Source organism: Coregonus lavaretus (assembly GCF_964263955.1).
Source record: "Coregonus lavaretus genome assembly, chromosome: 1".
Classification (NCBI taxonomy): Eukaryota; Metazoa; Chordata; class Actinopteri; order Salmoniformes; family Salmonidae; genus Coregonus; species Coregonus lavaretus.
In genome coordinates, this window is record NC_139988.1 from 17,655,546 (window position 1) to 17,679,934 (window position 24,389).

Sequence of the window (24,389 nt, forward strand, 5' to 3'; positions counted from 1 at the left end):
GGCTACGTGTAGTTCTGTCCTTGAGCTGTTCTAGTCTATTAATGTTCTGTATTATGTCATGTTTCATGTTTTGTGTGGACCCCAGGAAGAGTAGCTGCTGCTTTTGCAACAGCTAATGGGGATCCTAATAAAATACCAAATACCAAAAGGCAAAGGGCGGCTATTTGAAGAATCTCAAATATAAAATATACACTTTTTTGGTTACTACATGATTCCATGTGTTATTTCATAGTTTTGATGTCTTCACTATTATTCTACAATGTAAAACATTCTAAAAATAAAGAAAAACCCTTGAATGAGTAGGTGTGTCCAAACTTTTGACTGGTGGTGTATATTTTTTAAATAATATATGTTAGTATTGTGTGCCAGATTCATGGAAGATCAAATCTCCTGAATGACTAGCCTAGGCAGCCAATAGCGGCCGCTCGATAGTGCAGATCCAGCGGCCATTATCGGCTGCCTAGGCTACTGAATGACCATGGAGGGGAATGAACACTGGAGTTAAGAATGGGCCAGAATAGCCTGGACTATTTAAGCAATAAGGCCCGAGGAGCTGTGGTATATCGCCAATATACCACAGCTGTGGGCTGTTCTTAGCCGTATTGCTATTATAAACTGGTTACCAACGTAATTAGAGCAGTAAAAATAAATGTTTTGTCATACCTGTGGTACACGGTCTGATATACCACGGCTGTCAGCCAAACAGCATTCAGGGCTCGAACCACCCAGTTTATAATTTATATTATACAACAGGTGGGTCTAATCCTGGACGCTGATTGGTTAAAACCGCATTCCAGCCAGTGTCTATTCCACAAATTACCTGCTAAATGCCTATTTACTCAGTTCCATCTCACTGCGCAATCCACTGTCTCATCAACCCAGCCAGACAATGTATAAACTTGATCTCCACTGTAAAAATAATCTAGACATTATCTCCTATTTCTTTTAGACTAGCAATTGGTTTTTAATAGCGGAGATTTGTATAAACCTTGCTGTCGGTCTCTCTTGATGAGTTGGTTATTTGAATCAGCTGTGTAGTGCTAGGGCAAAAACTAAAACGTTCACCCAGGGGTGGCCCCAGGACCGACTTTGGGAAACCCTGCCATAGGAATGAATGTGTAGGGGTCGGGATGAGACAGACAGACAGGTAGCTTTTCTCAGCCAGTCAATAATGAATCAGCATCATTTTTATGTATATATATATACACAAAGAAATGTCAATAGAAAACAGGTAAAACGAAACGAAGTGCAGCTAGTTTGCAGTCTTTCCAGCTTCAGTTTGAAGTGATTGTGTTAGCTGTGTTGTTGGCTAGCTCCTCTGAACAACAGTGTTCTGACGAGAGAACACATTTTCTATGCCAGGTGAAATCGAGCATCATTAGCTCAATGTTATGGATGTCCACATAAATGTCACTAGAAAACAGCTAATGCAAATGCAGCTACTGCTATTCTGGCTGTACTGTTTGACGTGACTACATTTGCCGTAGTTGGCTAGCTAGCAAGCAAGTGATAAACACGTTGCCCTGGCGCCAGTATGGCAATAGAACATTTAGAACGAACGACTGGGTCGCGTCCATAGAAATTGAACAAAAATACTTAATTACGGGTTCGAGTGTCTGGCAAGCGATTTAATTATATATACAGCGGTGGGATTCGAACCGACGCCCCCAAAGAGACTAGAGCCTTATTCCAGCGCCTTAGACCACTCGGCTACGCTATCATGTACTAGCACAGCAAAGTATGACAATATTAATAGATCAATGTATTTTCGGATTAAATTGCTTCCAGCCAGTGGTTCCAAATGCAATGTGTCATGTGTGATCTAGATATTGCATCAGTCCGCTAAATATGGTTATAGTATTTAAGTGATAACGCCCTCGAAGCCGGTGTTTGGAGGATATTTTGGCACTTGTCGGGGGCCGGCAAACAGTGCCAATATATCCTCCAAACACCGGCTTCGAGGGCGTTATCACTTAAATACCATAACCATACTTAGCCGACTGATGCAATATCTAGATCACACAGGACACATTGCATTTGGAACTGCTGGCTGGAAGCAATTGAAGACGAATATACATTGATCTATTAATCTTCTCATACTTCACAGTAATGGTACATGATAGCGTGGCCGAGCGGTCTAAGGCGCTGGATTAAGGCTCCAGTCTCTTCGGGGGCGTGGGTTCGAATCCCACCGCTGTCAGGAATATTTTTTCGGATCTCGGGCGATCTACTTCCGCAGTCGACGTGAGCGGGAACTCGCGACAAGGGCTTAAATCCTTATGGATTGTATGGAAACACAATCTCATGTTAAGAGCTTTTGCGACATCTGCAGGCTAAAGGTAACATTTTTATCGCTTTGCATTGTGGGGACGCAAATAGCAGCTCCTCCCCACGTGTCTCTGTGTAGCCAAGCAACTACATGGCAGCATTCATAGACAGCCACCGCTACTCACTTATTTTAAGCTAGATCACCTGAAGTATTTCAACATAGCAAATGAAATAGACGGAGGGGAACGGTGAGGTGTGCAGGTGAGATCTAGCACTTAACTTTTATTGATATACTGGGAAAACTCACAAAACAATCGAGGCCTGGCAAATGACTTCCAATTATTTTGATTGCGCGAAACTCTAGCTAGCAAGCTAACTAACTGACCACCGGGTAAATTGCTAGCCAGTAGCTAAGCAAACAGCTTAGCCACAGCTTAGCCATATCTAAAGTTATTGCTAGTTTGCCTTAATTAGTTAACGTTATAGATTTTTGAACGTGTTACTCTGGTTGTTTTACGCATTAGTTTTGTTTTTAGCGATGGTTTGTCTCAAACGGTTTGATCGAATGAGTAGCTCACTAACACAGCCGCTATGTTAACTAGTTACCTATTAGTCGCCTCTAGCAGATGACTTGTCATGTTGTGTCAATGTAAATAAGATAACTAATGTACGGTAGTTAGCTAGTTAAGCGACCTACAAATTCTATTGAACTGCGAGAACTACTTAAGATGATAAAAGGTGTTACTTAGTGGTGGGCTGTAGAATGGGAACGTTAGCTGTTTTCGAGAAGATTGGTCTCTGAGGGAGGAGCTGGTTTTTACATATTGTGCATATGTATTTCTTCTAAACACGTCCGTTTGTTGGCAATGTCAATTCTTGCAAATTCTTTCAAAATACTTACTTTTATGTTCACTAGCTGGACAGGCAAACGCCGCGGAGTACTAAACTGTAAAACTGATCAACTCGTGTAATATCATGGTACTGTCACAGCTAGAACAAAGATACAGATATTTCACCGGATGTATAATTGTGAAGCATCCGCTTGGCGTTTCCACTCACTACCAAATATGGGAGAAGACGGAACGAGACGGATTTTGGCCGACATTCTGCAAATTTTCTCATCGATGAAACATTTGATCTCAATACAGTTTTCTGTTGCCGAAACTATAATCTGTTACGAACAGAGTGGACTAAGTTTTGTAGACTTTACCCTTTTCCAAAGTTTCAAAAAAAATTGCGTTGTTTAGTAGTGCAAAGGCGAATTTTGTTATTGCAGACGCGCACAGAGTAGGCGTTCCTAACATAAATATGCAAATTAATGCTAGACCTCGCCAATAGGATCTTGCTAGCTTAGCTCTGCCCAATATGACTCATATGACCCATTTGAAACAACGGGCTGTGGTCTATCTTGGTTTAGTTATAAAACATATTTGGTAGTAGCTCTACTGATCACATCTGCCAATCACGTTATCCGTATCTAAGGTAGTAGACAGAGATCTCCGTTAGACAAACTGTTATCAGGTAAAGTCTTATTTTTCTTGTTGTAATCTAACTATTTAGTTATAGAAACGTGATACCATCAATGCAAGCTGTAAAATTACTCCCAATTTAGAGCACAGCAACCTTAGTAATTTAGCTAGTTTGCTACTTAACTAGCTAGTTACAACAAGTAGATATGTTGCTAGCTAGCAGGAGCAGATGGCTATATCACTAGCTAGCATGTCTTTCTGGGACAAGGAGCGTTTTAGCTATCAGTTTATTCCGAGTAATTATTTAGGGCTACAAAAATCTATAGGATAAGTAGTGTAAATCTAATAGTCATCAAGGCAGGACCTACTCATTTAATTCATACTGACATAAGAAATGCCACATTATCCCTGTCAATAGTTGGAGTAGGATTATTGCAGAGCACCCTGCTTCAGACTGTCAGGATGGTCAATTTCTAGCTCACAAACTACAATCCTTTGCCGTTATGATTTATTTTATTCATTCTTGTCTCGCACTTTTGTCTCACATGATCTATTCAGCTCTCCTGTGTCGCCTGCCGTCACTATTTAGACATTGAGACCATATATGCATTTGCCTGTTGTCTTTTCTTTGTGGGTCTTGTCTTACACACTAGTGCATTTTAGAGTTGAAGAACACCAACTACAGGTACACATGCTTGTTGGAGCATCTCAAAGACCAAATTCAATGTAGAATCAGTTTAACTGGTGACAAACAGATTATTTTACTATTGTAACATGCAGTGGGGTGAATTCTATTGTTCCTGTCTGGAGCCCAGGCTTTTGCCATAGATCAGGGGTGTAAAACTCATTCCATGGAGGGCCTAGTGTCTTCAGGTTTTAGTTTTTGCCTTTCAATTAAGACCTAGACAACCAGGTGAGGGGAGTTCTTTACTAATTAGTGACCTTAATTCATCAATCAAGTACAAGGGAGGAGCGAAAGCCTGCAGACATTCGGCCATCCGTGGAATGAGTTTGACATGTGCCATAGATGGTAGAGTTCTTGTCTCTATACCACACTAGCTTTAGATTGCATTCTGCTAAGGCACTTGTCTCTCTACATCGGTCAGCTACATTGGTGACCAGGGTGGGTTCCTTTCCATATGCATATGGGGCCTGGGCACACATGCTCCTAGAGAGAAAGGGGAATACTGCATGCGTTGATGACAGTTCCCATCAGAGGTTCAGATTTTTGGCATAGATGGTAAAGCACAAATTTCTGGACTGCAGTATTGTAAAATTGTGCCCCCCCCACACGGCACTTGATATACACTGAGTGTACAAAACATCAGGAACACCTGCTCTCTCCATGACAGACTGACCAGGTGAAAGCTTATTGATGTCACCTGTTAAATCTACTTCAATCAGTGTAGATGAAGGGGTGGAGACCGGTTAAAGAAGGATTTTAAAGCCTTGACAATTGAGATATGGATTGTGTATGTGTGCCATTCAGAGGGTGAATGGGCAAGACAAAAGATTTAAGTGCCTTTGAACGTAGATAGAAGCAGGCCATTGGCTGCCTTCACCCCGGGGGGTATGTACGGGATTTCTGATTGGTTCCAAGTTCATGTTGAAATATACTTTTAATGAGTGTGCAAGAATTGAAGGTGCCAACAAATGTTATATTCATCATAAGAATGTTTTACTATCATACACAAATTCAGCTCCTCCCTTGACGGGGTTTGATCAACTTCCCGTTTTTCGGCATCGGTCCTCACTTGTACGCATTACATTGTTGCATAAATGTTACTTAGCTAGATGGCTAAACTGGTCATGATGAGTGTGTTTCCAACTAGCTCGATGGTACTGGAGTGTGGGAGTTTTGCATGATGTAGTGACTGCTTGCTTGGTAGCCAGTTTCACTGTTTCTGTCTCACCTAACATTAGCTATTATCCATTCCTTTTAACGTTAGATTTACTTAATTTCTTCACCATATTTTGGCAGTATCAGTCAGTCACACACTCACATCAGACAATACGCACAAGCAGAGTTATAAAAATGAGCCATGGGTGTAGTACATAGGCTGATGTGATTGGTCAAAAGACCAATTAGAGAAACAAAGATCAGAATTGGGCTAGGCTGATGTGATTGGTCAAAGACCAATTAGTGAAAAATGGATCAGAATTGGGCTACCTGTCTAAACGCAGCCATAGTAATGAGTAGTGACGCTGTATTACATTGCTACTTATCTACCCATGTTAGTTTGTCTGTCACTCAGCATCTCTGTCATCCTAGGTTGGGTCTCCGGAGGTCTCCTGTTGCTCTTCTGTGACGTCTCCCCTCACCATGGCCAGCGAGGAGGACGATGACCCCATCATACAAGAGGTGAGTGACCAGTTTCCCCAGCACCCCTGTTTAACAGTCTGTTTCTGCCCAAGCCTAGGTTTGATCGTCTTGTCTTGGTGAGGCAGTGATGAGTGATGGAAAGAATATGAACCCAAGATTCCTCTCTTTCTGTGTCTTTAGATTGATGTATACCTGGCCAAAAGCCTTGCGGACAAGCTCTATCTGTTCCAGGTAAGTTCTGCATCTACTCTGCAACAAGCTGTATCGATTTGATATGTTCCTGGTTAAGATTTTGTACAGATATCTAAATCATTCGTTAATCTTAATTTATCTTGGGGGGGGGGGGGGGTTTCTCCTTCACAGTATCCAGTACGTCCTTCCTCTATGACCTATGATGATATCACTCATCTATCTGCCAAGATCAAGCCCAAGCAGCAGAAGGTGAGACGGGACTCCCTTGTTTAAGAGATTTCCATCTCACATATGATCCATCTTCCCCAGCCTGTCTATTATTAAACAATATTGACCATGTGTGTCTTTGTGTAGGTGGAGTTGGAGATAGCCATCAACACTCTGAGTCCTAACTACTGTCGAAGTAAAGGCGAGCAGATCGCCCTCAATGTGGACGGAACCACCTCAGAGGACTCCAACACCTACTCTGTGTGAGTGCACTACTTCAGGGGTGGGCAATCATTTTGGCTTGAGGGCCACATTGGAGTTTCAAAATTCAGTGGAGGGCCGCACAGATTTATTTTGGGACCAATTTGTTTGTCAAAAGCAATTTGCAGGCCAGAGAAAGGGCAGTTATTTGAAACGTATAGTTCCATTATAATTTCTATGTACTTTCTATGTAGTTCTATACATTCAAGAGTGGGCTGGAGTGTTTTTTTTAACCCAAAATTATAATTTCCCCAATTTTGTTATAAAGAAATGTTACTCAAATTTCCAGCGGGCCAGATTGAATGGGCTCATGCTGCCCACCCATGACTTAGTACATTACCGGTCAATATAACGTATATTTGATTTGTTTAACACTTTTTTTGGTTACTACATGATTCCATATGTGTTATTTCATAGTTTGTGTCCACTATTATTCTCCTGTGTAGAAAATAGTAAAACATTAAGAAAAACCCTTGAATGAGTAGGTGTTCTAAAACTTTTGACCGGTAGTGTACACTTTGTTGGTTCACTTCTTAGTACTCTGTTAGTCTCCTTTTGTGTATGTGTCTGTGACATGCTGGTCATTGATTAATCTCCGTGCAGGAAGATGATGGACAAGCAGACGTTCACATCCATCCAGTCCACGACCAACACCTCCAGATACGCTGCTGCTGTCTTCAGGAAAGGTAGCGGTGTTTCTGTACATTCATATCCATCATCAGCACTGTCATTGCTCTCCTGGTTGTGTTTATGTTAGTGTTGATATCTAAATGTTTGTCACTCACTCAGTGTGATGTCACTAACCCATGTTGATGATGTCACCAGGTGAGCTCCACGTCACGCCGCTGCAGGGCATCCTCCAGATGCGACCCAGCTTCTCCTATCTGGACAAGGCTGACAGCAAACACAGAGAGAGGGAGGCTGCTAACGAGGGGGGAGACTCCTCTCAGGATGAGGCAGAGGAGGATGTCAAGGCCGTTACTGTAAGAACACACACACAATAACAATCACAGTTCACACAAAATGGCCATCTTAAATCAATTGTTGAACTCCATTTTATTTGTCAGTATTGGAATGGTAAAATTAAAACTGGATCTTCCCTCTAGGTGAGGTTTTCCCGTCCTGAGTCGGAGCAGGCTCGTCAGAGGCGTATCCAGTCGTACGACTTCCTTCAGAAGAAACAGGCAGAGGAGTCCTGGGTCCACCTGCACTACCACGGACTCAACGTAAGGGGGTGCTCTCACTCACTGTTTTGTGTGACCGCTTCATCCAAGTCAAGGCCAATCTCAACTCAACACCTACTTTGTGTGTGTGTTTAGGACGGGCGTTCGGACCACGAGAGGCAATATCTGTACTGCCAGGCCATGGGAGGCTCCGAGAACACAGAACTGGTGAAAACACCAAAGTGAGTACTAAGACGTAGTGTCCCTATTTGAAAGTGGCTTCTTTTGCTTTATTTTTGTGCTGATTTTAGTTTTAGTTTTCTTGGACTGTCAGGTTGCTTTTGAGTGTCATATTCCTTCTCTCTTCCCTCCCTCTATTTCTCTCTATCTTTTCTCTCTCAGGGAGTACCTGGCAATGCTCATGCCTCCTGTTGCAGAGGAGAATATGTAAGTCACATGGTGTGTAATGTATTAAGCCATGTTGTAACATTTCAGGTATGAAACTGATGAGTCCTGTGTGTGTGTATGTCAGCGTCAGGCCTGTAGGTCCCAGTAACATGCTGTCCATGGCCCAGCTCCGAACGCTGCCGCTCGGTGACCAGATCAAGACACTGATGAAGAACGGTACACTAACCTTTTTAGTTTTGCACCAATAAATCTTTATTGTTCCCAAGGGAAATGTTTTCAAAATGTATTTGTCATGCGCGCCGAATACAACTGGTGTAGACTTAACGGTGAAATTCTTGCTTACGAGCCCATGTTTGTACATGCATCTCTCCTCCATCTTATTCTTTCCATAATTTCTCTCTTCCCCTCCAGTCAAGGTGATGCCGTTTGCCAACCTGATGGGTTTGCTGACCCCTGGGACAGACTCCACTGCAGTGCTGCGCTGCATCCAGCAGGTGGCGCTACTAGTGCAGGGCAACTGGGTGGTGAAAAGGTGAGACCAGTAGAGCAGGACTGTGGAGGCACAAGGCCCTAGGGACCAGCTTCACAGATCCAGAATAAATAGATCCAAAAAAGTGTTCCTACTTCTGGTTTAATTATTCAAGAACTAAATGTGTGACTTCATGAACAAAGATTATGCTTGGATACAAACAAAAAAAATGATTAACTATTGTCCCAGAAATATTTCAGGTCATGTCCCTGAAACCAATTGAACACTCTCTTGTTCTCACAGTGACGTGCTGTATCCTAAGAACAGCTGTAGTCCCCACAGTGGTGTGCCTGCTGAGGTGCTGTGTCGAGGAAGAGACTTTGTGGTGAGTCACACTTTTTATACCCCTACCATATCTCCTAGCATATCTTCCTGCACAGGTCCACAGTACAATTGTGCAAATTTAAATGACGAGGTTCAAATATCAACAGACTTCATGGTGAAATATAAACAGGAATAAAAACAAACAAATGATTATATGTAATGTTTTATGTTCTTGTTTCTCATCTCAGATGTGGAGATTCACTCAGGAACGCTCCGTGATGAGGAAGGAGATTGCAGCCATCATCAAGGTAATCATCAACTGTTTAAACCGTTCACTGCACCAGGAGGTGCTACTGAAGCCACCTGTAGAGTCTCACAGCTGGCCAAAGATGCCCAATTCAAATACAACTTTATTTAAAGTATATGGTGTAACACACTTCACTAGTGTTCCTAAAAGTTTGTTCCCCCCTCACTAACAGTTACCCCCAGAGGTTGTTACTAAACGTTTGTCCCACCCCTCAATAAGTTACATCCAGAGCAGTTGAAGCTGGTGGGAGGAGCTATAGGGGGACGGGCTCATTTGTAATGGCTGGAATGGAATTATGGAACGGTATCAAACATATGGAAACCACGTTTGACTTGGTTACATTTATTCCATTCCAGCCATTACAATGAGACCGTCCTCCTATAGCTCCTCCCACCAGCCTCCTCTGCTCCAGAGGGTGTTGCTAACTATTTGTCCTCCGTGTTATTTCCAGCTCCCCCCGGAGGATGTGAAGGACTTCCTGGAACATATGGCGGTGCCTCGTATCAACCGTGGCTGGGAGTTCCTGTTGCCAAGCGATGGTGACTTCATCAAGAAGCACCCTGACGTGGCCCAGCGGCAGCACATGCTGTGGATGGGGATACAGAGCAAGTAAGACACCACATACGCAAACACACACATTACCACTCACTGTTTGCCTTGGTAAGGTAACGTGGAAAGAGACTGTTGTGGGTTGATTTTTATGTTATATGTTTTATTTTCTGTTTCATGTTTTATTTTCTGTTTGCAGATTGGAGAAGGTCTTCAACTTCTCTAAGGAGGACCTGGTATCCAAAAAGGCCCTAGAAACAGGTGTGTGTACTGATTGTGTGCTTACAGCAGCATCCCTCTGCTATAATGTGTTTTATAAATGTCTCTAGCTGAAAATTGTGTTTCTCTCTCCATTACAGAAACTGTGCATGTTAGTGGCGAGCAGCGTCTGAAGGCTGCCCATGAGCGTGCACGGCAGAACCAGCCCTCTCTACAGAAGGACCTGAGCGCTCGTCGACAGGGTGGAGCCGGGGCGAGTGGCGGAACCGGGGTTCGGGTCAAAGAGGAACCCGTCAGCGATGACGAACCGATGGACTCATCCTCCTCTTGCTCATCCGCGCTCCCTAATGGTTTGGTTAACGGTTACCCCTCCTCCGCTACCTGCCCCGCCTCCAACCCTCATAACGGGCACGGCGGGACCCCCACTCCCTCACCGTCCCCTGAGCTGAGGGACTTTGTGTGGAACACGTTCAGGAAGCAGCACGTGCTGACGCTGAGCGAAGTCAAGAGGCTGTTCAACCTCCACCTGGCCTCCCTGCCTCCCGGACACAGCCTGTTCCACTCCATCTCAGACCGCCTGCTACAGGATACTATACTGATGAGCCAATGCAAACAGATACTGGTGCCTGTGAGTATTAGAGCCTAACCCTGTTGCAGGACTACCATCCCACGAGGGCTACCTTGGGTTTTGAAACTGGCATGAGATGGGGATAGGTGGTTGGGGTTAGTTCCCCTGGAAAACAGACAACCCCCTGTGGTACTGGTGGATTTCAGTTAAAGACTGGCCCATTCTTCCACCCGGTGAGTAAGTCTGGATATCCAAAGATAAAGATCCTCTCCCTGGACTAAAGAGATCAGCGTTTGGCTCCCGGCCAGATAAAACTCAGCCTGCCTGGGCTCTCTTCTCCGCTCCTGGGCTCTCTTCTCTGCTGGAATGGTGGTCTCTCGCTTGCCTCAGGAGTGCAGCTATCACCTTTCCTAAACAGAACAACAAACTAACTGTGGTTTTGATGTGTGATCTGTCCCTGTAGCAGCACACCTGCTTTACTCCTGAGGGTAGTAGGTAGGAAGTAGAGCGAGAGCAGTGAGCCGACGGAAGGTTGGCCTTCTCAGGTTCAGCTCTCTGAATGAATGATTGCTGTGTGATTGTAGAATCTAGCTGTTCAATTCTACTACGCCCCACCAGCCTCTGCACTGTACCTTAGGTGAAGCCTACATTTTCCTATGAGCTGTGGTTCTTCAAACGTTTCTCTCATGGTTGTCTTAATGCCATAGTACGCATCAGAGAAGTAGTTGAATGAACATTGTTAGCATTTAATACCCATTGTACTGCTACCTGTTGTGTTCAGGTCTGAGACACTGCTACCTGTTGTGTGGATAAGGAGCTGGTCTCCTCCCTCTGAGTATCCAATCCCCTTTTTTTTTTTAAACCTGGCTTATGTTCTTGTCGCCCTCACGCTCCTCGGGAGGTTGTAGGATTTAGATCCTGGAAGGAGGGAGAGGGAGGGAGGTATGGGGGAGGGGTTGGACAGAGGAAACTGCCCACTGTTAAATAGCTTATATTATTGGCTGAGAGCACAAAGCCTATTACTGTTCCAGGAGGGGTTAACCATTAAGCCCTGTGTAGAATTTGCCTGTACACAGATCTAGGATCAGATCACACTCCCCAAATCCGAACTAAATATTAGTCAGATGGAACGCAAAACTGAACTTGTATCAGCTTTGAGGGGCAACTTCATCCTATCCCAGCAGGGGTTAATGCTTACTGGGAGTGGAGAGGGTTGAATCAGGGATTGTCTTAATGTTCTTGGGATGGATTAGAGATCACGTTACATTTACATTTTGGTCATTTAGCAGATGCTCTTATCCAGAGCGACTTGGTCATTTTACCACAGCACGCCTGTGTTTTTGTTGAGATTGGGAATAACTTAATCCAAATTGTAGCTTCATGTAATAAAAGGTATCCCGTGTCTGTAAAGCCCAGTGCTATAAGATTGTGCGTCACTGCAGTGGTTTCTCTTCTGTCTCTCTCCTGTGGCTTCATCAGTAGCTTTTCTCATCTCTCCTGTGATTTCATCAGTAGCTTTTCTCATCTCTCCTGTGGTTCCATCAGTTTTGTCTCTTTTCTTCCCTGTAGTTTCCAGCCCAGAGCACGGCAGCTGCGGATGAGCAGAAGGTGTTTGCTGTGTGGGAGACAGGAGAGACCTTCGACAAGGTAACAACAGCAGGGGTCTTCTAGTCAAGTCTGTAATAACGGTGTTTCCTTTTCACTCCTCATTCCACATGCCCACTGGATCACTCTGATCACCACAAGTCTGTATGTCTTGGCCTGTATGCCTTCCCTTCCTTAGTTTCAGAAATGTGGATATGTTTGAGCTCCCTCTTCGGTTTTCTGCCTCTACATTTGAAAAGATCTTCATATTGTTGTGTGTCATGTTCCCCCCCCAGCACCGTCAGGTCCTGTATGAGATCTTCATGAAGAACTACCGGGTAAGGAGGAACGTGATCCAGACCAGGCTGACGCAGGAGCTGGGAGACCAGACTACCAAGGCCGACATGGACCGCCTGCTCAAGGTACGACTGGCCTCAGAACAAAGTGTAGAACAGACTGCTGAACAGTGTCTAGAACTGGCTTTAGAATTGGCTGTAAGAAACAACTTTAGAATAGGTTCTGGAATCTGCTCTAGAGCTGGCGTTGAGTGGGCTGTAGGAACACCTTTTAGAACTGTCTCAAGAATCAGATGTGGTACTATTAACCTGTCCTTTTTGGTCCTGTCTTATTAGGAGTGCTGTGTGAGCTTAGGAGGGATGTGGTACCTCAAGGGTACGCTACAGTCCTGAATGTTGAGGATACGCCCCTGTGGCGGCCAGCACCCAACCAAACCCACTCCCCCAGAGCCTAGTGGGAGGGCTCTGTACGGGGAGGCGGGGCAGCCAGACACACAAACCAATCGCAGCCCTCCTGCCCCCAGCTCTCAGGACCGGGTTTGGAGGACTGAGACGTCCGTCATCCGCTCCTGTCAGAACATAACGCTTGTTGTTATTGCAACTGAAGAAGTCACTTGAGCTTGGTCCAAATGGAGAAGGCCTGGTGGACAGAAGACCTTCCATATTCACGCTAAGGGCTGGAGCAGGAGCACAGATGTCTGACAATACTGAAATGTTTTATTTACTATGCCATTATTTCCAAATCTGTTCCTTTAGTACCCCCAGAACAGCTCGTTGTGCTCTAGCCCAGAACTGGTACACTTGATTCAACTAATGTGGGTGGGCTGGTTCAGGGCTGGAGGTACTCGAATAATGGATTGGGGAACACTGTACTATGCCATTGAGAACTAGACTATATTTTGAATTCATAAAGTGATGCTTTATTATTTAGTTTTTGAATTAAACGTATTTTACCAGACTGAGGGTAGGAAGCAAGAGTTCAGTTCATAGTCCTATAGTTTTATCCTGAAGGTGGCCTTTGAGGGGAGAAACACATGAGACCTTTTACCATTCATTCAGTTTAAGGCCTTAACTAGGGTAGCACACTGCTAGTTTGAGTTATTTTTTTTGTTATTTTCTTTTTAAAATTATCATTATTATTCTTGTTCCTCTTTTCTTGACTATTTCATTCAGGGAGAAGAGGAATGTTTGGTTTGATATTCACTCCACGCTGTCACGGATACAGGCCATACAGAGCAGGACAACCCAGCATCGTGTTGAAGGTTATTTAACAGCTTGTGTTACACAGCGATCACTCAATAGCTGGATCAACCTATATAGCTACAGGCAGGTTAAACACTGTTTAAACTACTGTTGTGAGTGAACTAAAAGCAGAGAGTTGGAGTGTGCTGAGGCAAATTATAATACAGGAGTGAATTGGTGTTGAAGTGATCGCAATCATTTAAAACAAAACAGTTTTTTGACCCAAGGTTTTTTGTGCAAATCCTTAACTGTTAACCCAAAGTTTTACCACGAGGTGGAGGTGAATGTTACTTTCACACATACATTTTATATTCGATACAGATACATTTGAAAACTAGACAGGGCGGGTAAGGCCTGTTTGGAGGTGCAGAGAAGCACTTGGTAGTGGAACCTCATGGGAAATGTGAATAAAAACAATTGAGACTGTTGAATGGTTTGCTGTTATTGAATGTCTGGGAGATAAGTGAATTTAAGTTTTGTTGAATTCGAAGGATGCTAATACAATAAAAGTGAAAATATCTACCAGTATTGTTGGACCTGGTGTAATTTGTTTGAGAGATGCTCACTGCTGTGTTGCCCCTGGCTGCCATTTTAGGGGTGCTATTCAATATGGGATAGAAATTAAGGTAATTTCAGATTGAGCCGACATGCAGCGTTTACCGTGAATGCAGTATCCACTAAAGCGTGACCATTACGTATAAATTTAAATCACGTTGTAAAACTGAACTTCCGCAATGTGGATTGAAAAGAGCCCTAGGCCTCCGTAAAAGTGCATCCCCAGACATTCAGGACAAACTCCCATCTGAAGGAATAACTGATATTGCACTGAACAAAAATATTAATGCAACAATTTCAAAGATTTTACTGAGTTACAGTTCATAAGGAAATCAGTCAATTGAAATAAATTAGGCCCTAACCTATGGATTTCACATGTCTGGGAATACAGATATGCATATGTTGGTCACAGATACCTAAAAAAAAAAAAAAAAAGTAGGGGCGTGGATCAGAACCAGTCAGTATCTGCTGTGACCACCATTTTCCTCATGCAGCGTGACATCTCCTTTGCATAGTTGATCAGGCTGTGGAATGGCCCACTCCTTCAATGGCTGTGCGAAGTTGCTGGATATTGCAGGAATTCTGTACAGATCCTTGCGACATGGGGCCGTGCATTATCATGCTGAAATTTGAGGTAATGGCGGCGGATGAATGGCACGACAATGGTCCTCAGGATCTCGTCATGGTATCTCTGTGCATAACAATTGTGTTAATTGTCCATAGCTTATGCCTGCCCATACCATAACCCCACCGCCACCATGGGGCACTCTGTTCACAACGTTGACATCAGCAAACCGATGCCATCTGCCCGGTACAGTTGAAACCGGGATCCATCCGTGAAGACCATACTTCTCCAACGTGGCAGTGGCCATCGAAGGTGAGCATTTGCCCACTGAAGTTGGTTAGAAGACCGAACTGCAGTCAGGTCAAGACCCTGGTGAGGATGACGAGCACGTAGATGAGCTTCCCTGAGATGGTTTCTGACAGTTTGTGCGCAAATTGTTTTGGTTGTGCAAACCCAGTTTCATCAGTTGTCCGGGTGGCTGGTCTCAGATGATCCCGCAGGTGAAGAAGCCGGATGTGGAGGTCCTGGGCTGGCGTGGTTACATGTGGTCTGCGGTTGTGAGGCCGGTTGGACGTACTGCCAAATTCTCTAAAACGAAATTGGTAGAGAAATTATGGTAGAGAAATGATCAAATTCTCTGGCAACAGCTCTGGCAGACATTCCTGCAGTCAGCATGCCAATTGCATGCTCCCTCAAAACTTGAGACATCTGTGGCATTGTGTGACAAAACTGCACATTTTTGTGGCCTTTTATTGTCCCCAGCGCAAGGTGCACCTGTATAATGATCATGCTGTTTAATCAGCTTCTTGATATGCCACACCTGTCAGGTGGATGGATTATCTTGGCAAAGGAGAAATGCTCACTAATAGGAATGTAAACAAAATAAGAGAAATAAGCTTTTTGTGTGTATGGAAAATTTCTGGGATCTTTTATTTCAGCTCATGAAACATGGGACTAACACTTTACATGTTGCGTTTATATTTTTGTTCAGTGTAGTATAACGGAGGTCAAATTAGACAAAGCTTATGTTTTTCTGACAGATGCTTTTGTGATGTTGAAAAGAGTCATCTGGCATTTCATGAAGACTTGCACAATCAGTGCAACCATCTTTGAAGCATGCCACAACTTTCTGACCATACAATGTTCAGGTTTTTCGGGTGAATACATTTGATCAATGATCTCAAAAGGACTTTATTTGTTATTTTTCGTGGATATGTTGTATTGCTCAATAAACAGCACCTCTCTTTCATCTACCATTCTGTCTTTCTGTGGCCAGTTCCATTTTTAGACTTGCACAATTAAAGACCTTTGACCTGAATAAAGTTGACACTGGTCTAAGGGCAGCTTTTTGGGGGGTCAGAGGTGAGTCAGCGGGACAGGAGAGATGCCATGGCAGCCCCCAGTTTATACTATAGCATTATGTAATGTCAACCAACGTGTACAAGCCTTATCAACAACCTGTGCCAGCCAAAGTATTTTTAAATACAACAGCTAACAGTTTCTAATCTTCACTCAAAGATCAAATGTTTGATGATGGAGTTTTACACCATAGGGATTGAGAGTCCAACTCAATGATGGTTGTTGTTCCAACAAACCAGTTTTATTATTAATTCAAGATATGGAAAACTACAGCAAAGGCAATATAAAACAGTAGTTAATCATCTACAGAATGGCATTAATCATAAACATTGCACATTATTTCGATTTAGGCTACAGGGAATAATAACTACTTCAATAGCACTTTATATACATATATTATATATTTATATACAGAAAAGTGTCTAGCTATGCGAGAAGCCATGCTCCACACAAGGACGGATTAACAACAATAAAGCATGTGAAACCTGAAGACTCAGGTGTTCCAAGACACTGAAGGTTGTTTCACCTGGCACAGGGACACAGAGGAGCCATCCCAAAGAGTAAATCCTGGGTATAGAGGCTCAGAGAATGTGGTATGGAAGGTGTACAGGTGGGTCAATCCAGCAGAGACAACTCTGTAGAAGGACAGAGTGCCAGCCAGCCAGTCAAGATACACTCCTATTCTTTGAGAGAGAGAGGAGGGGACATGTATGTCAGTCATCTCGTCGCCATGGCAGGCATTGTAGTTGTAATGAGAGCAGTTCAGTCCCCAGGACTTGGCATTGCATCCATGCCATTTGTCATCAAACTTTCCTTTTCTATTGATTCCTTTGTATGCCACTCCTATACTGACCCTTTCCCCATTCCAGTCTGCCTCCCAGTAGCATCTCCCAGACAAACCCTCTCTACACAGCACTTGTTTCGAATGGTCAAATCTTTCAGGATGGTCAAGATATGGCTGCTCCTCCCTCACCATTGTCACCTTTCTGTTCCCCTCAGACAGCAAGAGCAGTCTGTGTGCTGTGTTCGGCTCCAGTGTGAGCTCACAGTGATCTGATTGAAAATATGAAATTGGTTTAGAAAAATACCATTCACAGAACGTCTATCAGTTTTCCACTCAACCCTGCACTGAATGTCGACTCTAAAATGTATAGTTTTTCCACAAGCGATAAAAAATAATTTGGTAAAATATGTTAGATTTATGCATATTCAACCAAATTGGTTCTCAGTTTGTACTCTTGTTTTGCTTACTTTACAGCCATATTGTCAACATCAGTCATGACTTACATTTCCTAAGCCCGAAGTTGAGCATGCTCTCTTCAGCAATGTCCATTCTATTGAAAAACAGACAATGATTTATTGGCACATGCAACCGGTAGGAAAATTTAATTCATTCATCCAACCACATTAATTTTTACTTTAGTTTCTCCAGTTTACAGCGTGGGTCATCCAGTAAAGCTGAGAACAGATTCACTCCTGAGTCTCCTGGGTTATTGTAGCTCAGCTCCAGCTCTCTTAGTTGCGTAGGGTTTGAATTGAGAGCTGAAGCCAGAAAAGTACAGCCTTCTTCTGTAATATTGCAACATGTCAACCTGCAAGAGGTAAAACAATCTGTAAAACTAATATTCCCTAAAAGCAAGACCAGCTCTGTTAGAGTCTCTCTTACACCCCATGGGTACTGACCTCAGTATCTCCAGTTGACAGTGTGGATTTTCCAGTCCAGCAGAGAGCAGCTTAACACCTGAATCCTGCAGGTCATTGTGACTCAGGTCCAGCTCTCTCAGGTGTGAGGAATTTGAGCTGAGAGCTGAGGCCAACTCTTCACAGCATCTCTCTGTGATGTAGCATCGATTCAGTCTAAAATACAAAATAATGGATGGAATGGTTTTTTAAACTTTTAAAATGACCATGGTACTGTAAATATAATTATATATCCCAGAACTGAATGAATATCGACCGTAGTATCTGTAGTTTACAGTGTGGATTCCCTAATCCGACACAAAGCAGCTTCACTCCTGAATCCAGCAGGTTATTGTGACTCAGGTCCAGCTCTCTCAGGTGTGAGGAGTTTGAGCTGAGAGCTGAGGCCAACTTTTCACAGCATCTCTCTGTGAGGTTACACCGACTTAGCCTAAAATACAAAAATATGTTGAACATCAAACACATTGGGTACTCAATCTGGGCAAGTCATTAAAAAAACAGTATAATTTCATATTCTGTGATTTTGATTTTGATATGGTACTTACAGAGCTGTTCTGGATGCTTTGACTACTGGCAGCAGCCTCAGAAGACCCTCCTCTGATGTGGAGTATTTCTTCAGGTCAAACACATCCGGCTCCCTTTCTGAAGTCAGCAACACAAACGCCAGAGCCGACCACTGTGCAGGTGAGAGTTTGGCTCCTGAGAGACTTCCTGATCTCAGGTAGCTTTGGATTTCTTCCACTAGAGAATGGTCATTCAGCTCACTCAGACAGTGGAACAGATTGATGCACCTCTCTGGAGAGAGATTCTTTCTGGTCTTCTCTTTGATGTACTTGACTGTTCCCTCCAGGCTGGTTGAGCTGGTTACCGATTCTGTCAGTAGACCGCGTAGGATAGTCTGATTAGACTCCAGCGAGAGGCCAAGAAGGAAGCGGAGGAATAGGTCCATATCTCCGTTCTCACTCTCTAAGGCCTGATCAACTGCACTCTTGTGTAAGTCGGTCAAAGTTTTGTGTCCAAATAATGATTTTCTGAGCTTACTGGACAAGGATCTCTGTTTGACCAGTGGACTTTTGTTGCCATTCTTGAAAGTGAGAAACACATACAAAGCAGCAAGCAACTCCTGGATGCTCAAATGCACAAAGCAGTACACCTTCCCCTGGTACAGTCCAGACTCCTCTCTGAAGATCTGTGTGCACACTCCTGAGTAGATTGATGCTTCTCTGATATCAATTCCACACTTGTTCAGATCTTCCTCGTAGAATATTAGATTGCCTTTCTCTAACTGTTGGAATGCCAGTTTTCCCAGCGACAGGATGCTCTCTCTCATCCACAGAGGATCCCCACTTTGCTCTTCAACGTACTTCTGATTCCTCTGTTTGGTCTGAAAAATCAGGAAGTGAGTGCACATTTGAGTCAGAGTTTTGGGGATGTCGGCACTCACTGCTTCATCCAACATTCTCTCTAGAACTGTGGCAGAGATCCAACAGAACACTGGTATGTGGCACATGATAAAGAGGCTCCTTGATGACTTCATGTGTGTGATGACTCTGTTGGCCAGGTTCTCATCACTGATTCTCTTCCGGAAGTACTCCTCCTTCTGAGGGTCGTTGAATCCTCGTACCTCTGTCAGAAGGTCAATGTACTGAGAATGGATCTGATTGGCTGCTGCAGGTCGGGAGGTTATCCAGAGAAGAGCAAAGGGAAGCAGATTCCCCTTGATGAGGTTTGTAAGCAGCACGTCCACCGTAGTGGACTCTGTGACATCACAACAGCTCTTATTGTTCTGGAAGTCTAGAGGAAGTCTGCACTCATCCAGACCATCAAAGACAAACAAAGCTTTGCACTTGTCATAGCCAGAGGAATCAATGTTTTTCATCCCCATGATAAAATGGCCAAGAAGCTCAATCAAACTGCACTTGTTTCCTTTCATCAAATTCAGCTCCCGAAAAGGGAGCGGGAATATGAACTGGATGTCTTGATTTGCTTTTCCTTCAGCCCAGTCCAGAATAAACTTCTGCACAGAGACTGTTTTTCCAATACCAGCCACTCCCTTGGTCATCACACTTCTGATTGGTCTGTCTTGTCCGGGTAACGATTTAAAGATGTTGTTGTATTTGATTGGTGTCTCTTGTGTTACTGGTCTCCTGGATGTTGCCTCGATCTGTCTCACTTCGTGTTCACTGTTGACCTCTCCACTTTCACCCTCTGTGATGTAGAGGTCTGTGTAGATCTGGTTGAGACGTCTTGTTGGATTTCCTTGCTCCCCTATTCCCTCAAATACATTTTGAAACTTCTTCTTCAAGGTGGATTTGAGTTGATCTCGCCACACCATAACAAGCTCATCTAAATAACCAAACAAGTCATAAAACATTTAGGCTACATGTCAACAGATATTTTATATGGTGGTTAAGGCTGCTCCAATCAGAGATGTATAGCGACTGTTAGTAACTCTTCTCATCTGTGGAACCACATGGACTAGATCAGGGGTTCCCAAAACTGTTTTGCGTCAGGGACCCATTTTGTGATAGCAAATTAATCAGGGACCCCCTCATAATATCAGAACACAACTCCTACTTTAGAGTGCGATAAAAATAGCATTCAAGCAGTTTTACTATGACTTCTGCAGTGCATGGCCGGACTTATCAAGTCTCAGGCCCTGGGAAATAACATTTTAAAGGCCCCACTCTGGAATCAGAGAGAAAATGTTGCAGTTTAATTGTATTACTTTGCCTTGGGGAAGAGAACATTTAGCCGTTTTATTCTACACATTTGGCAAGGTTAGCAAACTTAGGCATGACATGCGAACAACAAATTCTGAACCTACACATCCATGCATAACTGACCAAATTATGAAAGACAAGCGTTGTAATTTTGAATTCCGTAAAGTGAGTGTGGAAGAGGTGAAACATTTATTGTCTATCAACAATGACAAGCCACCTGGGTCTGACAACTTGGATGGAAAATTGCTGAGGATGATAGTGGATGATATTGCCACGCCTATTTGTCATCTCTTAAATTTAAGCATACAAGAAAGTGTGTGCCCTTAGGCCTGGAGTGAAGCAAAAGTCATTCTGCTACTCAAGAATAGCAAAGCACCCATTACTGGCTCGAACAGCTGACCAATCAGCCTGTAACCAACCCTTAGTAAACTTTGGGAAAAAATTGTGTTTGACCAGATACAATGCTATTTCACAGTAAACAAATTAACAACACATTTTCAGCACGCTTATAGGGAAGGGCATTCAACATGTACAGCACTTACACAAATGACTGATGAATGGCTGAGAAAAATTGATTATAAAAAGATTGTGGAAGCTATTTTGTTAGACTTCAGTGCAGCTTTTGGCATTATCGATCATAATCTGCTGCTGGAAACACTTGTGTTATGGCTTTACATCCCCTGCTATACTGTGGATTGAGAGTTACAGAGGGTGTTCTTTAATGGAAGACTCTCCAACATAATCCAGGTAGAGTCAGGCATTCCCCAGGGCAGCTGTCTAGGCCCCTTACTTTTTTTCAATCTTTACTAATGACCTGCCACTGACTCTGAGTAAAGCCTGTGTGTCTATGTATGCTGATGACTCAACACTATACACGTCAGCTACCACAGCAAGTGAAATCACTGCAACACTTAACAAAGAGCTGCAGTCAGTTTCAGAATGGGTGGCAAGATATACACTGAAAAATATAAACGCAGCATGTAAAGTGTTATTCCCATGTTTCATGAGCTGAAATAAAAGATCCCAGACATTTTCCATATGCACAAAAAGCGTATTTCTCTCAAATTTTGTGAACAAATTTGTTTACATCCCTCTTAGTGAGCATTTCTCATTTGCCAAGATAATCTATCCACCTGACAGGTGTGGCATATCAAGAAGCTGATTAAACAGCATGATCCTCACACAGGTGCACCTTGTGCTGGGGACAATAAAAGGCCACTCTAAAATGTGCAGTTTTGTCACACAACACAATGCCACAGATGTCTCAAGTTTAGAGAGAGCGTGCAATTGGCATTTTGACTGCAGGAATGTCCACCAGAGTTGTTGCCAGAGAATTTAATGTTAATTTCTCTACCATAAGCTGCCTCCAATTTCGTTTTAAAGAATTTGGCAGTATAACCAACCAGCCTCACAACCACAGACCATGTGTATGGCGTCGTGTGGGCGAGCGGTTTGCTGATGTCAACGTTGTGAACAGAGTGCCCCATGGTGTCGGTGGGGTTATGGTATGGGCAGGCATAAGCTACGGACAACGAACACAATTGCATTTTATCAATGGCAATTTGAATGCACAGAAATACTGTGACGACATTCTGAAGCCCATTGTAAGGACGATTTTTTAAAGGTATCTGTGACCAACATACACATATCTGTATTCCCAGTCATGTGAAATCCATAGATTAGGGCCTAATTAATTGATTTGACTGATTTCCTCATATGAACTGTAACTCAGTAAAATCATTGAAATTGTTACATGTTAAGTTAATATTTTTGTTCAGTATAGTTGGTCCTAAATATTTCAAAAACTAAAAGCATTGTATTTGGGACAAATCATTCACTAAACTATTAAACCTCAAATAAATCTTGTAATGAATAATGTGGAAATTGAGCAAGTTGAGGAGACTGAACTTCTTGGCTTAACCCTGGATTGTAAACTGTCATGGTCAAAACATATTGATGCAACAGTAGCTAAGATGGGGAAAGGTCTGTCCAAAATAAAGCCTTCTTAACAACACTATCAACAAGGCAGGTCCTAAAGGCCTTAGTTTTGTCGCACCTTGACTACTGTCCAGTCGTGTGGTCAGGTTCCACAAAGAGGGATTTAGGAAAATTCCAATTGGCCCAGAACAGGGCAGCACGGCTGGCCCTTAAATGTACAGGGAGAGCTAACATTAATAATATGCATGTCAATCGCTCCTGGCTCAAAGTAGAGGAGAGATTGACTTCATCACTACTTGTATTTGTGAGAGGTTTTGACATGTTGAATGCACCGAGCCGCCTGTTTAAACTACTAGCACACAGCTCAGACACGCAGGCATACCCCACAAGACATGCCACCAGTCTCTTCACTGTCCAGAACAGACTATGGGAGGTGCACAGTACTACATTGAGCCATGACTACATGGAACTCTATTCCACATCAAGTAACTAATGCAAGCAGTAAAATCAGATTTTTAAAAAAAGATTTAAAAAAAGTTATGGAACAGCGGGACTGTGAAACAACACACACATAGGCACAGACACATGATAACCTACGCACTATACACATGTACACATGGATTTTGTGTTGTAGATATGTGGTAGCTGCCTTGGCAGCAGCTAATGGAAATCCATAATAAATACAACCCCTCTGAATCAGAGAGGTGCGGGGGGCTGCCTTAATCGACGTTCACCTCATCGGCGCCAGGGGAGCAGTTGTTGTTTGGTGTTAACTGCCTTGCTCAAGGGAAGAACGGCAGATTATTTATCCTTGCCGGCTCGGAGATTCGAACCAGCGACCTTTCAGATACTGGCCCAAAGCTCTTAACCGCTAGGCTACCTGTGTGGGTACGGATGTGGGTACACAGACCTGTGAACCACTGTGGCCCCTCACGATGAGTTTAGATTTTTCGTGGCCCCCACCCCCATCAAAGTTACCCCTCCCTGATCTAAGGGTATATTAATGTGGATTCATAACTTACATTGTATTGTTTTGCACCCTCTAAACTTTTTCCATGGATCCCTTTTTTTTTGTATGTTTATATTTTGAGATCTGGCCGTGGACCCCACTTTGGGAACCACCTACTAGATACAGTTGAAGTCGGAAGTTTACATACACTTAGGTTGAAGTCATTAGAACTCGTTTTTCAACCACCCCACAAATGTCTTGTTAACAAACTATAGTTTTGGCAAGTCGGTTAGGACATCTACTTTGTGCATGACACAAGTAATTTTTCCAACAATTGTTTACAGACAGATTATTTCACTTATAATTCACTGTATCACAATTCCAGTGGGTCAGAAGTTTATATACACTAAGTTGACTGTGCCTTTAAACAGCTTGGAAAATTCCAGAAAATGATGTCATGGCTTTAGAAGCTTCTGATAGGCTAATTGACATCATTTGAGTCAATTGGAGGTGTACCTGTGGGTGTATTTCAAGGACTACCTTCAAACTCACTGCCTCTTTGCTTGACATCATGGGAAAATCAAAAGAAATCAGCCAAGGCCTCAGAAAACAAATTGTAGACCTCCACAAGTCTGGTTCATCCTTGGGAGCAATTTCCAAACGCCTGAAGGTACCACGTTCATCTGTACAAACAATAGTACACAAGTATAAACACCATGGAACCACGCAGCCGTCATACCGCTCAGGAAG

The 24,389-nt window shown here is 43.3% G+C and overlaps 2 protein-coding genes across 2 annotated transcripts in view; one reads left to right on the forward strand and one right to left on the reverse strand.

The window, feature by feature from the left end:
* The first annotated feature begins 2,391 nt into the window (after positions 1-2,391).
* Positions 2,392-14,377, forward strand: LOC311136668 (DNA-directed RNA polymerase III subunit RPC5-like). Its single transcript, XM_084170882.1, has 20 exons — positions 2,392-2,529; positions 6,010-6,099; positions 6,241-6,291; positions 6,424-6,501; positions 6,607-6,722; positions 7,324-7,406; positions 7,546-7,703; positions 7,827-7,946; positions 8,040-8,125; positions 8,286-8,330; positions 8,416-8,507; positions 8,703-8,823; positions 9,064-9,145; positions 9,333-9,392; positions 9,843-10,000; positions 10,140-10,201; positions 10,300-10,787; positions 12,297-12,374; positions 12,608-12,733; positions 12,944-14,377. The coding sequence occupies exons 2-20, from the start codon at positions 6,061-6,063 to the stop codon at positions 12,998-13,000; spliced, it is 2,100 nt and encodes a 699-aa protein (XP_084027008.1). The 5' UTR covers positions 2,392-2,529; positions 6,010-6,060; the 3' UTR covers positions 13,001-14,377.
* Positions 14,378-17,742: 3,365 nt separating this feature from the next.
* The window catches only part of LOC311123659 (uncharacterized protein), a gene marked incomplete at both ends in the record, with an annotated part of 42,288 nt that continues 35,641 nt past the window's right edge, over positions 17,743-24,389 (reverse strand). The window contains 4 exons of the mRNA XM_084158206.1: positions 17,743-17,920; positions 18,012-18,185; positions 18,286-18,459; positions 18,575-20,375. Of these exons, the coding sequence (XP_084014332.1) occupies positions 17,743-17,920; positions 18,012-18,185; positions 18,286-18,459; positions 18,575-20,375 (2,327 nt within the window). The remainder of the gene's footprint in view (positions 17,921-18,011; positions 18,186-18,285; positions 18,460-18,574; positions 20,376-24,389) is intronic.

What these genes read in the sequence shown, in the direction of transcription:
- LOC311136668 (XM_084170882.1), top strand. Translation starts at nt 6,061, where the DNA reads ATGGCCAGCGAGGAGGACGATGACCCCATCATACAAGAG. An exon ending in ACAAGCTCTATCTGTTCCAG is followed by an intron (nt 6,292 to 6,423) that starts GTAAGTTCTGCA and finishes TCTCCTTCACAG; the next exon opens with TATCCAGTACGTCCTTCCTC. An exon ending in GTCGAGGAAGAGACTTTGTG is followed by an intron (nt 9,146 to 9,332) that starts GTGAGTCACACT and finishes TTCTCATCTCAG; the next exon opens with ATGTGGAGATTCACTCAGGA.